Source organism: Schistocerca nitens, chromosome 9, assembly GCF_023898315.1.
Source record: "Schistocerca nitens isolate TAMUIC-IGC-003100 chromosome 9, iqSchNite1.1, whole genome shotgun sequence".
NCBI lineage: Eukaryota > Metazoa > Arthropoda > Insecta > Orthoptera > Acrididae > Schistocerca > Schistocerca nitens.
In genome coordinates this window covers 157,001,530-157,018,654 of record NC_064622.1, presented here as the reverse complement: position 1 = coordinate 157,018,654, position 17,125 = coordinate 157,001,530, and the positions used below count along the sequence as shown (strand labels likewise).

Genomic DNA, 17,125 nt, shown 5'->3' with positions numbered 1-17,125 from the left:
TGCATGAACCCCCTTCACAGACTGAAATGGATGTGGAAGTTGTGGCACCTGTTCAGCAAGACATTGGCGGAGAAATGGAAAGTGTTGATGCTGCTACTGTGAAGACATGTCCTGAGAAATATGAAATGCATGTATCATCAAAGGACAAATTGAAAGATTTGGTGGTAGATGACTGCTGTATGGAAAATAAGGTGCACTCTATAGCTGAAGATTCAGATTCTTGTAGGGAAGTTCCCCTAAGTGAAAATAAAGAATCAAGGTTAGACAAAACTACCTTGAAAACTAAAGCTCAGACTCGTGTCACTGAAACTGGTAAATCTAATGTTTCTGAAGAAAATTGCACAGAACAGCAGTCAAATTCATCTGGAAAAGTTTTCGAAAAATCAGTTTTTGCTCTTAAAGCACCAGAAGATAATGTATTGTGCAGTGATCATAAACTCCATCAAGAAAGTGATAATGCTAAAGGCATGAATGATACAGTGTCACAGACTGCACAAAAGGAGCAGAATCAGCAAACAAAAGCTGAAAAGCAAATAACAACTGCCACAGAAACAAAATTAGTGCTGATGGCTGGAGGAAGTAAGATCTTTGATACTTTGCCCAAAGGTTTTGATGGAAAATGTGGGGATAAAATTACATTTAAACTCATAGGACTAAAACACAAACTAAATGAAGGTGAGACAACTTATGAGAAATTGTCACCCATTGCTAACACCGAGGAATTGGTACTAGTTGAAGACAGTATATCTACTGCTCACCATTCAAAACCAGTTCCCAGCACTGTCACTGGGAAACAATGTGAAGAATCCAACATAGCACAAAATGCAGCAATACCGAGTAAAGATGAAACAGTTGAATGTCTTGTGATGGGAAAAGATTTAGTGGTACATTTTGCTCGAAAAACTGACGAAGAGCATGATCATATATTTTCTGTTGGCTGCGGGTCAGAAATACGGAAAATAGTACCAGATGTGACAGGAGTACACATGAAGGCTGAAAATGTGAACTGCGATACAATACAAGAAAAACTATGCCAGGAATCAAGTAACGTTGTAATAGAATGTAATGAAAAATTGCAATTGAATGTGCCAGATGCAGAGCCAAAGCAAACTGGTTCGATAGCTATCGAGAAAGATCCAATGGAGGGATCTGATTCAAACAAAGAGCAAATGGAGGCAGCAGGACCAAAGGAGCAGCAGGTGGAAGCATCTGCTGCAGAGGAGGAGCAGATGGAGGCAACTGCTGCAGAGGAGGAGCAGGTGGAGGCATCTGCTGCAGAGGAGAAGCAGGTGGAGGCATCTGCTGCAGAGGAGAAGCAGGTGGAGGCATCTGCTGCAGAGGAGGAGCAGGTGGAGGCATCTGCTGCAGAGGAGGAGCAGGTGGAGGCATCTGCTGCAGAGGAGGAGCAGGTGGAGGCATCTGCTGCAGAGGAGGGGCAGGTGGAGGCGGCTGCCGCAGAGGAGGGGCAGGTGGAGGCGGCTGCCGCAGAGGAGGGGCAGGTGGAGGCGGCTGCCGCAGAGGAGGGGCAGGTGGAGGCGGCTGCCGCAGAGGAGGGGCAGACGGAGGCGGCTGCCGCAGAGGAGGGGCAGACGGAGGCGGCTGCCGCAGAGGAGGGGCAGACGGAGGCGGCTGCCGCAGAGGAGGGGCAGACGGAGGCGGCTGCCGCAGAGGAGGGGCAGACGGAGGCGGCTGCCGCAGAGGAGGGGCAGACGGAGGCGGCTGCCGGCGAGGGGGAGCAGACGGAGGCGGCTGCCAGAAAGGAAGAACGAGTGGGGTTGGTTGTTCCAGAGGAGGAGCAGTTGGATGCGGCTGCTGCAGAGGGAGAGCAGATAGATGTGGGTGCGTCAGAGGGAGAGCAGATAGATGTGGGTGCGTCAGAGGGAGAGCAGATAGATGTGGGTGCGTCAGAGGTAGGAAAGACAGAGTCATTGGATTTGGGACTAGAGCAGACAGAGGCAGTTGGTGTGAAGGAAGGACAAACAAAAGCTGTGGAGACTGGGTCAGCACCTGCAGAGCCAGTAAAGACTGTGGCAGTGGAATCTGAGCAGAATTTGGCAATGGTTGTAGAGAGAAGTGAATCTGAGGCACTGACGAGGGCGCCAAAGCAAACTAATATATTGGTAGATGATTTGGAACTTGCTCAGAGTGATGGAACAGTTACTATTCCAGACCAAACTCTGTCAGTGGCCAAAAAAAGAATCGAAACTGTGCCAGCAAATGCAGAAACTGGTCAGTCTGAACCAACAGCTGATGACCAAGAGAAAATGGATGAGGTGGCTAAAGAGCAGGGTGAAATGGAGGTATTGTGTGAGGATGTAGAGAAAACAACGGCAGTGGATGAGAGGCCAGAGAAAACAAAGACAGTGGCTGAGAAACTGGAGAATGTGTTGGGGACAGCTGAGGAAATGGAGCAAACAGCGACTGCAGCTGAGGAGCCAAAACTTTCAAAGACAATGGTAGGGCAGGCAGAACGAAGGGAGCTGGAGAAAAAGGAGCCATCAGTTGAGGAGCTGGTGCAACAGGGAGTATCAGGGGAGCTGGAAGCTGCTGAGAAGCCACAGAAAATGGAGGTAATGTCTTCGGAGTGTAAGCACATTGCACCTTTAACTGAAGAACGGGTGCAAATGATGCCTGTTGCTGAGGAATTCGAGCGAATGGAGGCAAGCACTTTGGAGCATTTTCAGATGGAGGCAACAGTTAAGAAACAGAAGCAAACAGGGACAGTGGGCAAAAAGCAAGAAGAAATATGGGCAATGGCTGCAATCCCTGATGAAACTGAGACTGTTGAAATGAAACCAGAGAAAAACATTGCAGCAACTGCGTCATCAGTGCAACTAAAGAAATCTGGGACAGTGAAACCAGAGAAAATAGAGATAGCAGCTGCAAAACCAGAAGGAGCAGACACATTGTTGGCAACTGCTGAACAGTATCATGGTGAGACACAGATTGCAGTTTCTGAATCAGACCATGCTGAAGTTTTAACGGCAGCTTTAGAACCAGACCAAGCTAAGGCGGCAGCAAGTGCGCAAGAACCAGACTTGAAAGAAGCAGCGGCAGCAGCAACAGAAACAATACCAGACCCAGACTCAACTGAGGCACTAGCTGTACCTGCACCAGAACCAAGTCCAGTTGAGGTGATGGAAGTAGCAGCTACTACTCCACCACCAAATCAGACTGAGGTGGCAGCAGCAGCTGCTGTTCCAGAACCGGAACCAGATGAGACTGAGGTGGCAGCAGCAGCAGCTGCTGTTCCAGAACCGGAACCAGATCAGACTGAGGTGGCAGCAACAGCTGCTCCAGAACTAGATCAGCCTGGGGTGGCAACAACAGGTGCTTCGGAACCAGACCTAGATGAGGTGGCAGCAGCAGCATCAGCAGCTGCTCCAGAACCAGACCTTACTGAGGTGGCAGCAGAAGCTGCTCAGGAACCAGACCCGACTGGGGTTGCAGCAGAAGCTGCTCAGGAACCAGACCCGACTGGGGTTGCAGCAGAAGCTGCTCAGGAACCAGACCCGACTGGGGTGGCAACAGAAGCTGCTCAGGAACCAGACCCAAGTGAGGTGGCAGCAGAAGCTGCTCAGGGACCAGACCCGACAGAGGTGGGAGCAGAAGCTGCTACTGCTGCAGTTGCTTGGGAACCTGACACAACTGAGGCACCAGCAGAATCTGCTCCAGAACCGGACCCAACTGCGTCGATGGCGGCAACACCGATACCAGATGCGACTGCGGTGGCGGTGGCAGCTGCTCCAGACCAAACTGAAGCTACGGAGCTAGCTTTCAAGGTACATGGAGATAAGGAACTACATGGAACGAAGGAGGCAGAAACAGTTGTAGACTCTGAATTTGTGGAGGCAGCAGCACCTATGGAGTCAGATCAAACACAGGCAATGGCGTCACGTGTGGTACTAGATCATAGAGAGGGAATGCTAGCTGATGAAGAGAGAGACCAAACTGAGGCAGTGTCACTTGCTGTAGAGCCACAACAAATTGAGGCAGTTGGAGCTGCTGCAGAGCAGGACCAAACTGAAGCAGTTGGAGCTGCTGCAGAGCAGGACCAAACTGAAGCAGTTGGAGCTGCTGCAGAGCAGGACCAAACTGAAGCAGTTGCAGCTGCTACAGAGCACGTCTCAACTAAGTCAGTCGGAGCTGCTGCACAGAGACACCAACCTGAGGCAGTTTCAGCTACTGTGGATCCATACCATATTGAGGGAATGGAAACAGTTGAAGAACCAGATAAAACTGAGTCAGTTGGAGCTCCTGTGGAGCCAGACCAAACCGAGGCAGTTGGAGCTGCTGTGGAGCCGGCACAAACCGAGGCGGCTGGAGCTGCTGTGGAGCCGGCACAAACCGAGGCGGCTGGAGCTGCTGTGGAGCCGGCACAAACCGAGGCGGCTGGAGCTGCTGTGGAGCCAGCACAAACCGAGGCGGCTGGAGCTGCTGTGGAGCCGGCACAAACCGAGGCGGCTGGAGCTGCTGTGGAGCCGGCACAAACCGAGGCGGCTGGAGCTGCTGTGGAGCCGGCACAAACCGAGGCGGCTGGAGCTGCTGTGGAGCCGGCACAAACCGAGGCGGCTGGAGCTGCTGTGGAGCCGGCACAAACCGAGGCGGCTGGAGCTGCTGTGGAGCCGGCACCAACCCAGGCGGCTGGAGCTGCTGTGGAGCCGGCACAAACCGAGGCGGCTGGAGCTGCTGTGGAGCCGGCACAAACCGAGGCGGCTGGAGCTGCTGTGGAGCCGGCACAAACCGAGGCGGCTGGAGCTGCTGTGGAGCCGGCACAAACCGAGGCGTCTGGAGCTGCTGTGGAGCCGGCACAAACCGAGGCGGCTGGAGCTGCTGTGGAGCCGGCACAAACCGAGGCGGCTGGAGCTGCTGTGGAGCCGGCACAAACCGAGGCGGCTGGAGCTGCTGTGGAGCCGGCACAAACCGAGGCGGCTGGAGCTGCTGTGGAGCCGGCACAAACCGAGGCGGCTGGAGCTGCTGTGGAGCCGGCACAAACCGAGGCGGCTGGAGCTGCTGTGGAGCCGGCACAAACCGAGGCGGCTGGAGCTGCTGTGGAGCCGGCACAAACCGAGGCGGCTGGAGCTGCTGTGGAGCCGGTACAAACCGAGGCGGCTGGAGCTGCTGTGGAGCCGGCACGAACCGAGGCGGCTGGAGCTGCTGTGGAGCCGGCACGAACCGAGGCGGCTGGAGCTGCTGTGGAGCCGGCACGAACCGAGGCGGCTGGAGCTGCTGTGGAGCCGGCACGAACCGAGGCGGCTGGAGCTGCTGTGGAGCCGGCACGAACCGAGGCGGCTGGATCTGCTGTGGAGCCGGCACGAACAGAGGCGGCTGGAACTGCTGTGGAGACGGCACGAACAGAGGCGGCTGGAACTGCTGTGGAGACGGCACGAACAGAGGCGGCTGGAACTGCTGTGGAGCCGGCACGAACAGAGGTGGCTGGAACTGCTGTGGAGACGGCAAAAACCGAGGCGGCTGGAGCTGCTGAGGAGGCGGGCCAAACCGAGCCGGCTGGAGCTGCTGTGGAGCCGGACCAAACCGAGGCGGCTGGAGCTGCTGCGGAGCCGGCACAAGCCGAGGCGGCTGGAGCTGCTGCGGAGCCGGCACAAACCGAGGCGGCTGGAGCTGCTGTGGAGCCGGCACAAACCGAGGCGGCTGGAGCTGCTGTGGAGCCGGCACAAACCGAGGCGGCTGGAGCTGCTGTGGAGCCGGCACAAACCGAGGCGGCTGGAGCTGCTGTGGAGCCGGCACAAACCGAGGCGGCTGGAGCTGCTGTGGAGCCGGCACAAACAGAGGCGGCTGGAACTGCTGTGGAGCCGGACCAAACCGAGGCAGTAGGTGCTACTGTGGAGCCACGTCAAACTGAGGTAGTTGGAGCTGCTGTGGAGTCAGATGTTATTGATTCATTGTCAGCTGCTGTAGAGGCAGATCATACTGAGACATTGTCAGCTTCTTCAGAGGCAGACCAAACTGAGGCATTGCCAGTTGTGACAGAGCCAGATGAAACTGAGGCATTGCCAGTTGTGACAGAGCCAGATGAAACCGAGGCATTGCCAGTTGTGACAGAGCCCGATCAAACCGAGGCATTGCCAGTTGTGACAGAGCCCGATCAAACCGAGGCATTGCCAGTTGTGACAGAGCCCGATCAAACCGAGGCATTGCCAGTTGTGACAGAGCCCGATCAAACCGAGGCATTGTCAGTTGTGACAGAGCCCGATCAAACCGAGGCATTGCCAGTTGTGACAGAGCCCGATCAAACCGAGGCATTGTCAGTTGTGACAGAGCCCGATCAAACCGAGGCATTGCCAGTTGTGACAGAGCCCGATCAAACCGAGGCATTGCCAGTTGTGACAGAGCCCGATCAAACCGAGGCATTGCCAGTTGTGACAGAGCCCGATCAAACCGAGGCATTGCCAGTTGTGACAGAGCCCGATCAAACCGAGGCATTGCCAGTTGTGACAGAGCCCGATCAAACCGAGCCATTGCCAGTTGTGACAGAGCCCGATCAAACCGAGCCATTGCCATTCGTGACAGAGCCCGATCAAACTGAGGCATTGTTAGCTGCGACAGAGCCAAATCAAACTGAGGCAGTAGGACCTGCTGTGGAGCCACACCAAACCGATACAGTTGGACCTGCTGTGGAGCCACACCAAACTGAGGCAGTTGGAGCTGTTGTGGAGTCATATGTTATTGATTCATTATCAGCTGCTGTAGAGCCAGATCAGACTGAGACATTGTCTTCTGCAATAGAGCCAGATGGAACTGAGGCATTGTCAGTTCCTGCAGAACCAGACCAGATTGAGGCTGTTGGAGTTGTTGCGGGACTGTGCCAAACTGAGGCAGTGTCAGCTGTTGCGGGGTCAGGTCAAACTGAGGCTGTTGGAGCTGCTGTGGAGCCGGATTATACTGAGAAGGCTGGAACTCCTGCGGAGCCGGACCAAACTGAGGCGGCTGGAGCTCCTGCGGAGCCGGACCAAACTGAGGCGGCTGGAGCTCCTGCGGAGCCGGACCAAACTGAGGCGGCTGGAGCTCCTGCGGAGCCGGACCAAACTGAGGCGGCTGGAGCTCCTGCGGAGCCGGACCAAACTGAGGCGGCTGGAGCTCCTGCGGAGCCGGACCAAACTGAGGCGGCTGGAGCTCCTGCGGAGCCGGACCAAACTGAGGCGGCTGGAGCTCCTGCGGAGCCGGACCAAACTGAGGCGGCTGGAGCTCCTGCGGAGCTGGACCAAACTGAGGCGGCTGGAGCTCCTGCGGAGCTGGACCAAACTGAGGCGGCTGGAGCTCCTGCGGAGCTGGACCAAACTGAGGCGGCTGGAGCTCCTGCGGAGCTGGACCAAACTGAGGCGGCTGGAGCTCCTGCGGAGCTGGACCAAACTGAGGCGGCTGGAGCTCCTGCGGAGCTGGACCAAACTGAGGCGGCTGGAGCTCCTGCGGAGCTGGACCAAACTGAGGCGGCTGGAGCTCCTGCGGAGCCGGACCAAACTGAGGCGGCTGGAGATCCTGCGGAGCCGGACCAAACTGAGGCGGCTGGAGCTCCTGCGGAGCCGGACCAAACTGAGGCGGCTGGAGCTCCTGCGGAGCCGGACCAAACTGAGGCGGCTGGAGCTCCTGCGGAGCCGGACCAAACTGAGGCGGCTGGAGCTCCTGCGGAGCCGGACCAAACTGAGGCGGCTGGAGCTCCTGCGGAGCCGGACCAAACTGAGGCGGCTGGAGCTCCTGCGGAGCCGGACCAAACTGAGGCGGCTGGAGCTCCTGCGGAGCCGGACCAAACTGAGGCGGCTGGAGCTCCTGCGGAGCCGGACCAAACTGAGGCGGCTGGAGCTCCTGCGGAGCCGGACCAAACTGAGGCGGCTGGAGCTCCTGCGGAGCCGGACCAAACTGAGGCGGCTGGAGCTCCTGCGGAGCCGGACCAAACTGAGGCGGCTGGAGCTCCTGCGGAGCCGGACCAAACTGAGGCGGCTGTAGCTCCTGCGGAGCCGGACCAAACTGAGGAGGCTGGAGCCCCTGCGGAGGCGGACCAAACTGAGGCGACTCGAACTCCTGCAGAAACGGACCAAAACGAGGCAGCTGGAACTACTGCACAGTTTGTCCGAAGTGAAGTGGTTGAAGCTTATACAGATACTGACCAAAGTGAGGTGGTTGGAGTTGTTGCGGACCCCGACCTAATTCAGGCTGCAGGAGTTGTGCCAAGATCCACTGTGGCAGTTGTGAATGCAGGTTTAACTGAGACAGAGATGGCTATGACAGAGCCTAGGCAAACTAAGGAAGTTGAAAAACCAGTAGTAACTGATTTGTCTGTGGAGATAGATTTAACTGAGAAAATCGAAGCAGCAGCAGCAGAGCCTGGTGAAGTTGAGGCAAATCATATTGGGACAGCAGTAGCTTCAGGTCAGGCAAATATACCTCTGGAGTCTAACCAAACTGAGACAGTTGTGGGAATAAATGTAATGGAGAAAGTGGTATCAGGTGCTAAGCTAGTTGAAGCTGAAGCAGAACATAGTGTGGCACTACTGGCAGCTGGACAGACAACCCTAGTTCTGAAACCGTGCCAGAGTGAAACATCTATGCTGTTAGAAGTAACAGAGGTAGGTGCTGCATCTTGTGAGTCAGACCAAACTGAGGCTTCTGCTGCCGAGCCAGAGCAAACTGAGGCGTCTGCTGCCGAGCCAGAGCAAACTGAGGCGTCTGCTGCCGAGCCAGAGCAAACTGAGGCGTCTGCTGCCGAGCCAGAGCAAACTGAGGCGTCTGCTGCCGAGCCAGAGCAAACTGAGGCGTCTGCTGCCGAGCCAGAGCAAACTGAGGCGTCTGCTGCCGAGCCAGAGCAAACTGAGGCGTCTGCTGCCGAGCCAGAGCAAACTGAGGCGTCTGCTGCCGAGCCAGAGCAAACTGAGGCGTCTGCTGCCGAGCCAGAGCAAACTGAGGCGTCTGCTGCCGAGCCAGAGCAAACTGAGGCGTCTGCTGCCGAGCCAGAGCAAACTGAGGCGTCTGCTGCCGAGCCAGAGCAAACTGAGGCGTCTGCTGCCGAGCCAGAGCAAACTGAGGCGTCTGCTGCCGAGCCAGAGCAAACTGAGGCGTCTGCTGCCGAGCCAGAGCAAACTGAGGCGTCTGCTGCCGAGCCAGAGCAAACTGAGGCGTCTGCTGCCGAGCCAGAGCAAACTGAGGCGTCTGCTGCCGAGCCAGAGCAAACTGAGGCGTCTGCTGCCGAGCCAGAGCAAACTGAGGCGTCTGCTGCCGAGCCAGAGCAAACTGAGGCGTCTGCTGCCGAGCCAGAGCAAACTGAGGCGTCTGCTGCCGAGCCAGAGCAAACTGAGGCGTCTGCTGCCGAGCCAGAGCAAACTGAGGCGTCTGCTGCCGAGCCAGAGCAAACTGAGGCGTCTGCTGCCTCCAGGTCAGAGGAAACTGAGGCGTCCGCTGCCTCCAGGTCAGAGGAAACTGAGGCGTCCGCTGCCTCCAGGTCAGAGGAAACTGAGGCGTCCGCTGCCTCCAGGTCAGAGGAAACGGAGGCGTCCGCTGCCTCCAGGTCAGAGGAAACGGAGGCGTCTCCTGCTGCGTCGGAGTTGGGGTCAACAGAGGTGGTAGCTGTTGCTGACGAAAGTGGGACAACTGTGGAAGCTGACCAAAGTAGGGCCCCAGCGGCCACTGCAAGGCCCAGCAAAACTGAGGCTCTGGTGGACACTACAGGGCCAGGTGAAACTGAGGCTCTGTTGGACACTGCGGGGGCAGGCAAAATTGTGGCTCCACCAGCAGCAGCATGGCCAGACAAAACTTTAAGTTCTAGTGTGGCAGCACAGCCAGATGAAAGTGAGTCACTTACAGCACTTGCAGATTCAGACAAATGCGAGGCACCAGCAGCCACAGGAGAGTCTGATCAGTGTGATGATTTGGCAGTAGCTGCACAGCCAGACAAATCAGAAGCAGCTGCCACAGAACAAAGTGACACACCTAAGAGTTTTGTGGATGTTGACAAATTCAAATTATGCAATCAAGTTGGCAGTTCTGATAAATTGAGTTCATTAACTGAGCGATCTTCACAGGCAGATCAGCAGTTACCACCATTGACTGATTCAGATCAAATAAAAGCTACAGAATCAAGCATAACGGCTGAAATTAGTAAGGAGGGAAGCTCAACAGATAAAGCGGAAACAGGTGATACAGGTTTGGTGTATCACAGTTCCTCATCACTGAAGAGAAAAGCAGTTTCTCCGGGATCTGATGCAGATAATTTAAAAGACTATGTGAAGCCATGTAAACTGGTGAAATCTTCTGATGTTCCTGATACTACTTCCAGCAAAATGGAGAAATCATATGGTTCCCAAGAAGTAGGGGAGGATGTGAAAATATCGAACTTTAATGTCGAGGAATGTGAATTAGTTGAGAAGAAAGAAAGCGATATTTCTTCCACTGCTGTTCCTACATTATGTGTGGAAGAAACACTGTCTTCAGTTGATAGAGAACGTGAAGAAAGTTCCTCATTAGGGATGGGAGCTACAGAAACAGAACAACTTTCAGAATCTGTTGCTGATACCTTATGCAGTAAAATGGCTGACACAGATAAGGAAGTATGTAATTCTCCATGTAACATTGATTTAAAGAAAGAAACTGAAGAAGCAACTGAACATACATTGCCAAGTGTGGAATTTGAAAGTAGTGTTACAAATTCTCTGTCATTAATTAGAGGTAGTGCTTCAGAGAACATAGGTCCTTATGTTTCTAGTGCTTGTGAAGAAGTAAATACAAGTTGTGTTACTGAGGAAATTTCTGACGTAGACCAGACATTGAAGGCCACAAAAGTGGAAAATAATGTTTTTCCATGCAGTGAAGAGTCTAACGAAATATCAGTTCACCATGAGAGGTGTCACACTGAACAGAGTTCTTCTGTGACACCAGAACTTAATTCTGATATATTGGAAAGAAGTTTAGAGGAAAATGTTCTGAAGAATAAAGTGGCAGGTGATTTGCTGTCATTGGAGAAAGCAGATACATTAGTGGATCTTGAGTCTCAACCTGTCTGTGCTGCAGAGACTGAAACAACTAACAGTGTGCAACCTTTAACCTGTAAATCTCAAGAAAAATGTCAAAGTCAGATAACATCTAATGCGGATATTTATGCAACTGTCCAAATTGCTGGTAATAAGAACTCATTTTCTGATATTACAGATGGGCAGATGGAAATTGAAAGCAAGCCAGGAGGGGAAACACCAGAACCTTCTGCTTCGGAGGTAGAAGAGAAGGATGAACCATCTTCAGAGGTAACAACAGAAACTGCAGTGGTTTTGCCTCTACATCCAACACTACATTCTGAAGAGATCATTCCTATGGATGTTGATAAAAATGTACAGTCAGTAACACCAAGCGAATATGGCATAATTTCCAAATCTAGTTTGACAGAAAAGTCAGCATTAGACATAGAAGTAGCAGTCGCTAAGATAGAGGATGCTGTACAGTGTGAACCAAATACGACAAATATGGTTCCTCAGGCATCCAATGCTGTCAGTGCTAGACAGGAGCAGCTGCATGCGGCAACAGATGCTACTGCAAATCTGTCAGCATCAGCAGAAACCAAACTAGGACTTGCCAGAGAGTTGTCAGATATTATGGGGAAGAAAGAAGTATCATCGAAATTTGTGGATGTTTTCCCACAGTCAGTACAAAACACAACAGTGTTGCCACCAGAAAAGACATCGTCCATTTCTAACACTTCTGCAGAATTAATAACAAGTTCTACGGTGCCTTTATGTGTAGAGCCAATCCTTACATCTGAAGCACTGATGAGTCAAGCAATTACATCTACAAAGGATAAAGTGCCAGATCAACAAAATGTGACAAGAATAAGTCCTCTCACAGCCAGTGCCACCATTATAGATGAAGGAAAGTTCCCTAAAGACACAGTTGCTGTGCCATTGCCATCAGATGATGTCGAAATGTCAAAACCGAACATTAATCCAGTAGACAATTCCTTAGAACCATCAGATGGTTCTCCATGTAACATACGAAAGACACTACAACATGAAACAGAAACTTCCAGTGCGAGAGTGTGTCTTCAAACCGACAGCTTAAAACATGTATCATCTTCAGACAGAATGGATACAAATTTGGAAACAGTGCATGTAGTTTTAAGTACATCAGAGATAGCACCAATGAGCCCAGTAATGACAGTCGCATCCAGTAAAATTGAAGAAATTAAAGCACTGGAAGAACTAAAGGCTCAAGGTGTGGTGCCTCATGAAGAAACTACTGCAGAGATAGCTGCATCATCAGCTATAACAGAAAATAAAGGAACTTTGCCAGCAGAAGATCATTGGAGCAAGAAAGAGTTACTTGGAGACAGAAAGCCTGCAGTTAGCTCTGATAAACCTGAAAATGAAAAAACAGAATGTAAAAATATTCTCATGGCTACCCCAGTAAGTGTAAAAGCCACTTTGAGTCCATCAGAGTCTGATGAAGTATGTGAAGAAACAAGTCAAGTGGCCATTGAAGGCACCATTATTTCAGATGGTGCGGTTAGTACTCCAAATGCAAAAACAGATTCTGAAGTTGGGCATGAGAATGTAGAACAGGTAAAGCGAATAGGAGATATTGTCCTTGAAAAGGGCAACAAAGCAGGCTCTGAATCCTTGCCTAAAATGGGTGTTCATCAAACTCACAGTAGGCCAGAGCCATTAACCCAGCCAGAAAGTGCACTTTCAGTTGCCTCTAATGTTACAAAAAATTTGACGAATGCAAAAACAGAAGTAGAGGAACTTCAGATGCCAGAAGTTGCATTTTGTTCAGATAAATTATCAGGTGCAAGTGTAGTGGGAACAGACAAAACACCCTCAAGTATTAACACACACACATCTAAAGCAGTTGAGTTGTCCAAAGAAACAGCTAATGAGACAGGAACAGCCATGCTGGATTTGAAGGAATTGGCACATTCACAGGCAGATGAGACTCTAGTGGCAGAGAGGACACTTGTATCTGATGATGAAGCTGAAGTCAAGTCTGAAGAACCTAAATTGTGCACAGTAAGTGAAAATAATCTGACAACTTCACAGACAGTAACAGAAACACTTGAAGTGACGAGATCATCAGAAACAGCTCAATCCATGAAAGCACTGACAAAATCATCAAACAAATCTACTGTAGTCTCATCACATTCTGAAGCAGAAACGTCAGTTGTAGATGCCGAGTCTAAAGTAGTTACATCAACAGTAGAGATTGTTTCTGAAAAACTTGAAAGTATGGTGCCTCCACTAAATCAGTTTACAGGTGAGCAGGTAACAATGGCTTCTGAAGGTACAGAACAGGAAATGAAAACTACAGGACTCCAGATTCCTCGAGGAACGACTGAGGTTCCTGGTGTACCAGGCTTGGACATAACTCCTCCTGCTGTATTAAGTTCACAAATATCTCAAAATATGATGCTGAAATTGGAAAAAGACCAGAAAGAAACTGAAACTCCAGTTTCTGAAACAGAAATTCTTCAGCAAGTCGACCGGTGTTTGGAAACTAAGGAACCATCAAACATGTGTGTAGATAAGAATGAGTTAGAAAGTACATCATCAAAAGCTCTGAAAACTACTGTTGAACCAAATAAGTTGTCAGGCATAGAAATGCCATTAGGAAGGACATCATTGACTGCAGATGTGCAGGAAATTGAAGCACCACATACTCCAGCAGTTAAATCTGAGGAAAGTGCTGCACATGCCTCGGATCAACTCTCAGAACAAGAAGATTGTGGGGGCAAAAGAAAAGTCTCTCAAGAAAGATCTTCTGAACAAGCGGTAAAATCTGAGGTAACAAAGCAAACTGTTACTGATGTGCCTTCAGTGTTAGATTGTGAGATACCTAAAAAGATGATTGAATGTGTTCATGCAGAAACATCTTCAAACAAAGAGCAAGGTCAAAATGCACAAAAGACATTGATTGCTCCTGAATTGGCCTCATCTTCTGTACATGAATCATCAGAAATAGTGAAAGATTCTGTGACACAATTGGACTCAAGTTGTGCAATGCCAGAAGTAGAAACAGCATTTACTTCAGAATCAGAAACTTCAACAAGATCCAAACTGGTGGCAACTATAGAAATGGAAGAAGAGAGGCAAATGATTGTAGTACAGATAAATAAATCAGGTGAAGTAGAGCAGCCCTTAAAGGGGAATGATACACAGAGTGTAAAAGTATCATGTGTGGAATCTGAGAAAAGGTTAGCTTCACAGCAAGCTATATTAGAAAAGACAGAAAAATCATTACAGTCTTCTGAGGTGCCAACATCTACAGGTTTAATAAGTGAAGAATTATTTGTAAGAAAAACAGCTGATGATACATCTGAATTGTCTGGCAAAGCCTCAGTTAATCAGGGCAGTGTAAGTATTTCAATTACACCAAGGTCTTCCGATGAAACGAGTTTGTTTGAAAAGGTGGCTACAAAAGAAATTGGAAATGATGGTATCAGTGCTAGTCAAAATTCTCTTACAGCTAAGAATAAAGCTTCTGTGGATTGCAGTACTTCAGAATTTGTTCCTGAGAAAACTAATCCAGAAACTGCTAAAACTGAGACAGCAGGTGAAATTTTGCTTCAATCAAGTGACCTAATTAAAACATCAGAACATCATTTTATGAAGGAGAAAACTAGTGAGGAAACTGTTGAATTGTGTGCAGCAAGTAAAAAATTTAAAGGGACAGAATTATGCTTAGCCGAGGAAGATGTGCCCGATTGTGACAAAAAGGTGGATCAAAAGTTGGCAAAACAAGAAAAAATACAGGATACCCCAACAAATGTTGACTCTGTATTGCTATCTACATCTCTTCCGTCTTCTGTTGAAGAAAAAGTAATTGAAAATTCTGAAAGTAGTTTAGGCACAGCTGGCAATCATCTTAGTCAGTCTGCCGCATCAGAGGAGTCAAAACCTGATGTAAAATGTGTCAGCAGTGAGGATGATGGTAATTCATGTGAAAAGGAAGATACAGAAAAAAATCAGACACATTCACCAACTTCAGATCCATTGGCAAAGGAAAATGAAAGCGATTCGCAAGCTCATGTTAAACATAAAGTCAACAGTGATACTGATAGTGAACGAACAGAAGTTTCAATAAAAAGAAAAGTCTGGGAAAGTGAAAATGAGACTGAAGTTAGCCCTAAAAAAGTAAAGATTGATGACTGTAATATTGGTATGTCATCTTCTATTTCTGATGCCCAGTGTTCTAAAAGTCCAGAATCACTAAAGAGGAAGAGTGCAAGTGATGATGCAGAAACTGGTGACCAGGAAAGTAATACTGAAAAGAAGAAACCTAAAGTGGAAACATCAGAGCAGTGATTTTTGTTGTTGGTGGTACCAGTTCAGAGGAATTCACACACATTCCAAGTTAAGTTAGTTTTTCTTTGTTCTTGTGTGTTGTGGAAGAGTTAATTTATTTATGTATAGGATTTGTTTGTGTGTTTGATGCCAGATGTTAATACATTTTGGTGCTTTTTGCACGCACATTACTATACAATCAGAGGTCTTTTTTCCTGTGGAATATGTTAATAGTGTCTAAAAGACTCTGGAATTCTTTCCTTCTCTGTGGGTAATTGGAAGGGGTTAGCATGGGATGGGAAATGGATGATGTGAAATAGAGGTGCTGTGGTATTCACAGGTTTTATATGAAAGTATATATATTATATGAACTATTGAAATTATATATAATCCAACAGTATTTACATGTCAAGTGAAGATCTGGCTGAACTAGAACTGTTTTGTAAAATTGCAATAATAATCAGTTCAACACTCCCTGCCACAGTTTTGCTGTTACAGAAATTTGGGTTTTGCTCCCACGTCTAGTTTTATGCAGCATCCAAGTACAATGTGTCTAACTTTTTGTAGCAGTCAGTTTTCACAAAGATTCTGTATTACAGGTTTCAGGCATATTGCATTTGAACTATGTGATATAATTTAGTCTTCCACTGGCAGAGTTTTTAATTATTTTTTATATGTTAATGCAGGTTCCTACAGTTCCTATTTCTTCAGTTTTGTATTTGAAATAATATCAGCCGTGTCGCCTTTGTCACTAGTCAATCTTCCATTTGTGAGATAGACTGATTTAATTACTACTTTAATATTTTTATGCATTGTCCAAACAACAGGTTTTTGAAGCAACTTGTATTTCTGTCAATCTCTTCATTAAAACTTTTCTTGACACATGTTTATATACACACCTCTGCATTTATGTAGCAAACGAAAGAACTACCATTTGTAATTACCTGTATTTTCTTTATTTGCTTCATATATTTTGTTCTTTATTTGCTATGTACTGTTAGTTTGTAATGACTTTGTCTCTTAGTGGAAAGTTTATATGTAGTACAATAACACATCCTGTGTAATATGATGGACAATTTTTGTTGTACAGGCTACTTATGTTCAGACACTTTACATCTGCTGTGCTGCAGATAATTGGTCAGGATGAATAAAATACATTTTATACCAATCATTAGTTATCATTACATGTGATGTGTGATGTTTATTTTTGTTTTCCTCACAAATCCTTTATAAACAAGCAGAATATACAGTAAAGCAACATGTGACTTGAACAGCAGATTTGGATGAACTGTAATTTGTGTTAAATTTCTGAAACAAGTTAACAGTTGTTACAATAGCAGAAATAACAGAATGGATCAAGAAACAAAAATTAGTGAAGGCACCTAATCACCTGTAAGGCATTCAGTTAAGTATGGCACTATTACAAAATTACAATTACCAAGTTTACTTAGCTTGCTTACTTAATATGTTATATGTTGTCATCATCTTGGAAGATAGAAGGCCAAGAAAGGATAGAAATAAAAAGTAGTAGTAAGGTGTAAAGGAGAGTGGAATGATAGTCATGGTCAGATGTTATAGCAACTAAGCAAATTTATTGTTACTATTGACATGACTGTAAACAACCCTTAAATTTGTGGAACATAGGTAGATTAGAGATGGAGCATGTTTGTATCTAAATTTCTCACTGGAAAGGTTATATTCACATCATTGTCATATGAAAGTGAACACTGAGCAGACAGCTTTTTTCTACACTATCCCCATTCATGTTGAACTACAGAGTACGAAAACTACATCTCCCAGATGGAGTACAGAATCATTACTGTAAGAAAAGACAACTACTCACTGTATAGAAG

General features: G+C 48.6%; 1 protein-coding gene across 1 annotated transcript in view; it reads left to right on the top strand.

The window, feature by feature from the left end:
* LOC126203787 (uncharacterized) overlaps positions 1 to 16,440 on the top strand; it is a 140,850-nt gene extending 124,410 nt beyond the window's left edge. Inside the window, exon 13 of the mRNA XM_049938154.1 lies at positions 11,155 to 16,440. Within this exon, the coding sequence (XP_049794111.1) occupies positions 11,155 to 15,293 (4,139 nt within the window). The 3' untranslated portion in view covers positions 15,294 to 16,440. The remainder of the gene's footprint in view (positions 1 to 11,154) is intronic.
* The last annotated feature ends 685 nt before the right edge of the window (positions 16,441 to 17,125 follow it).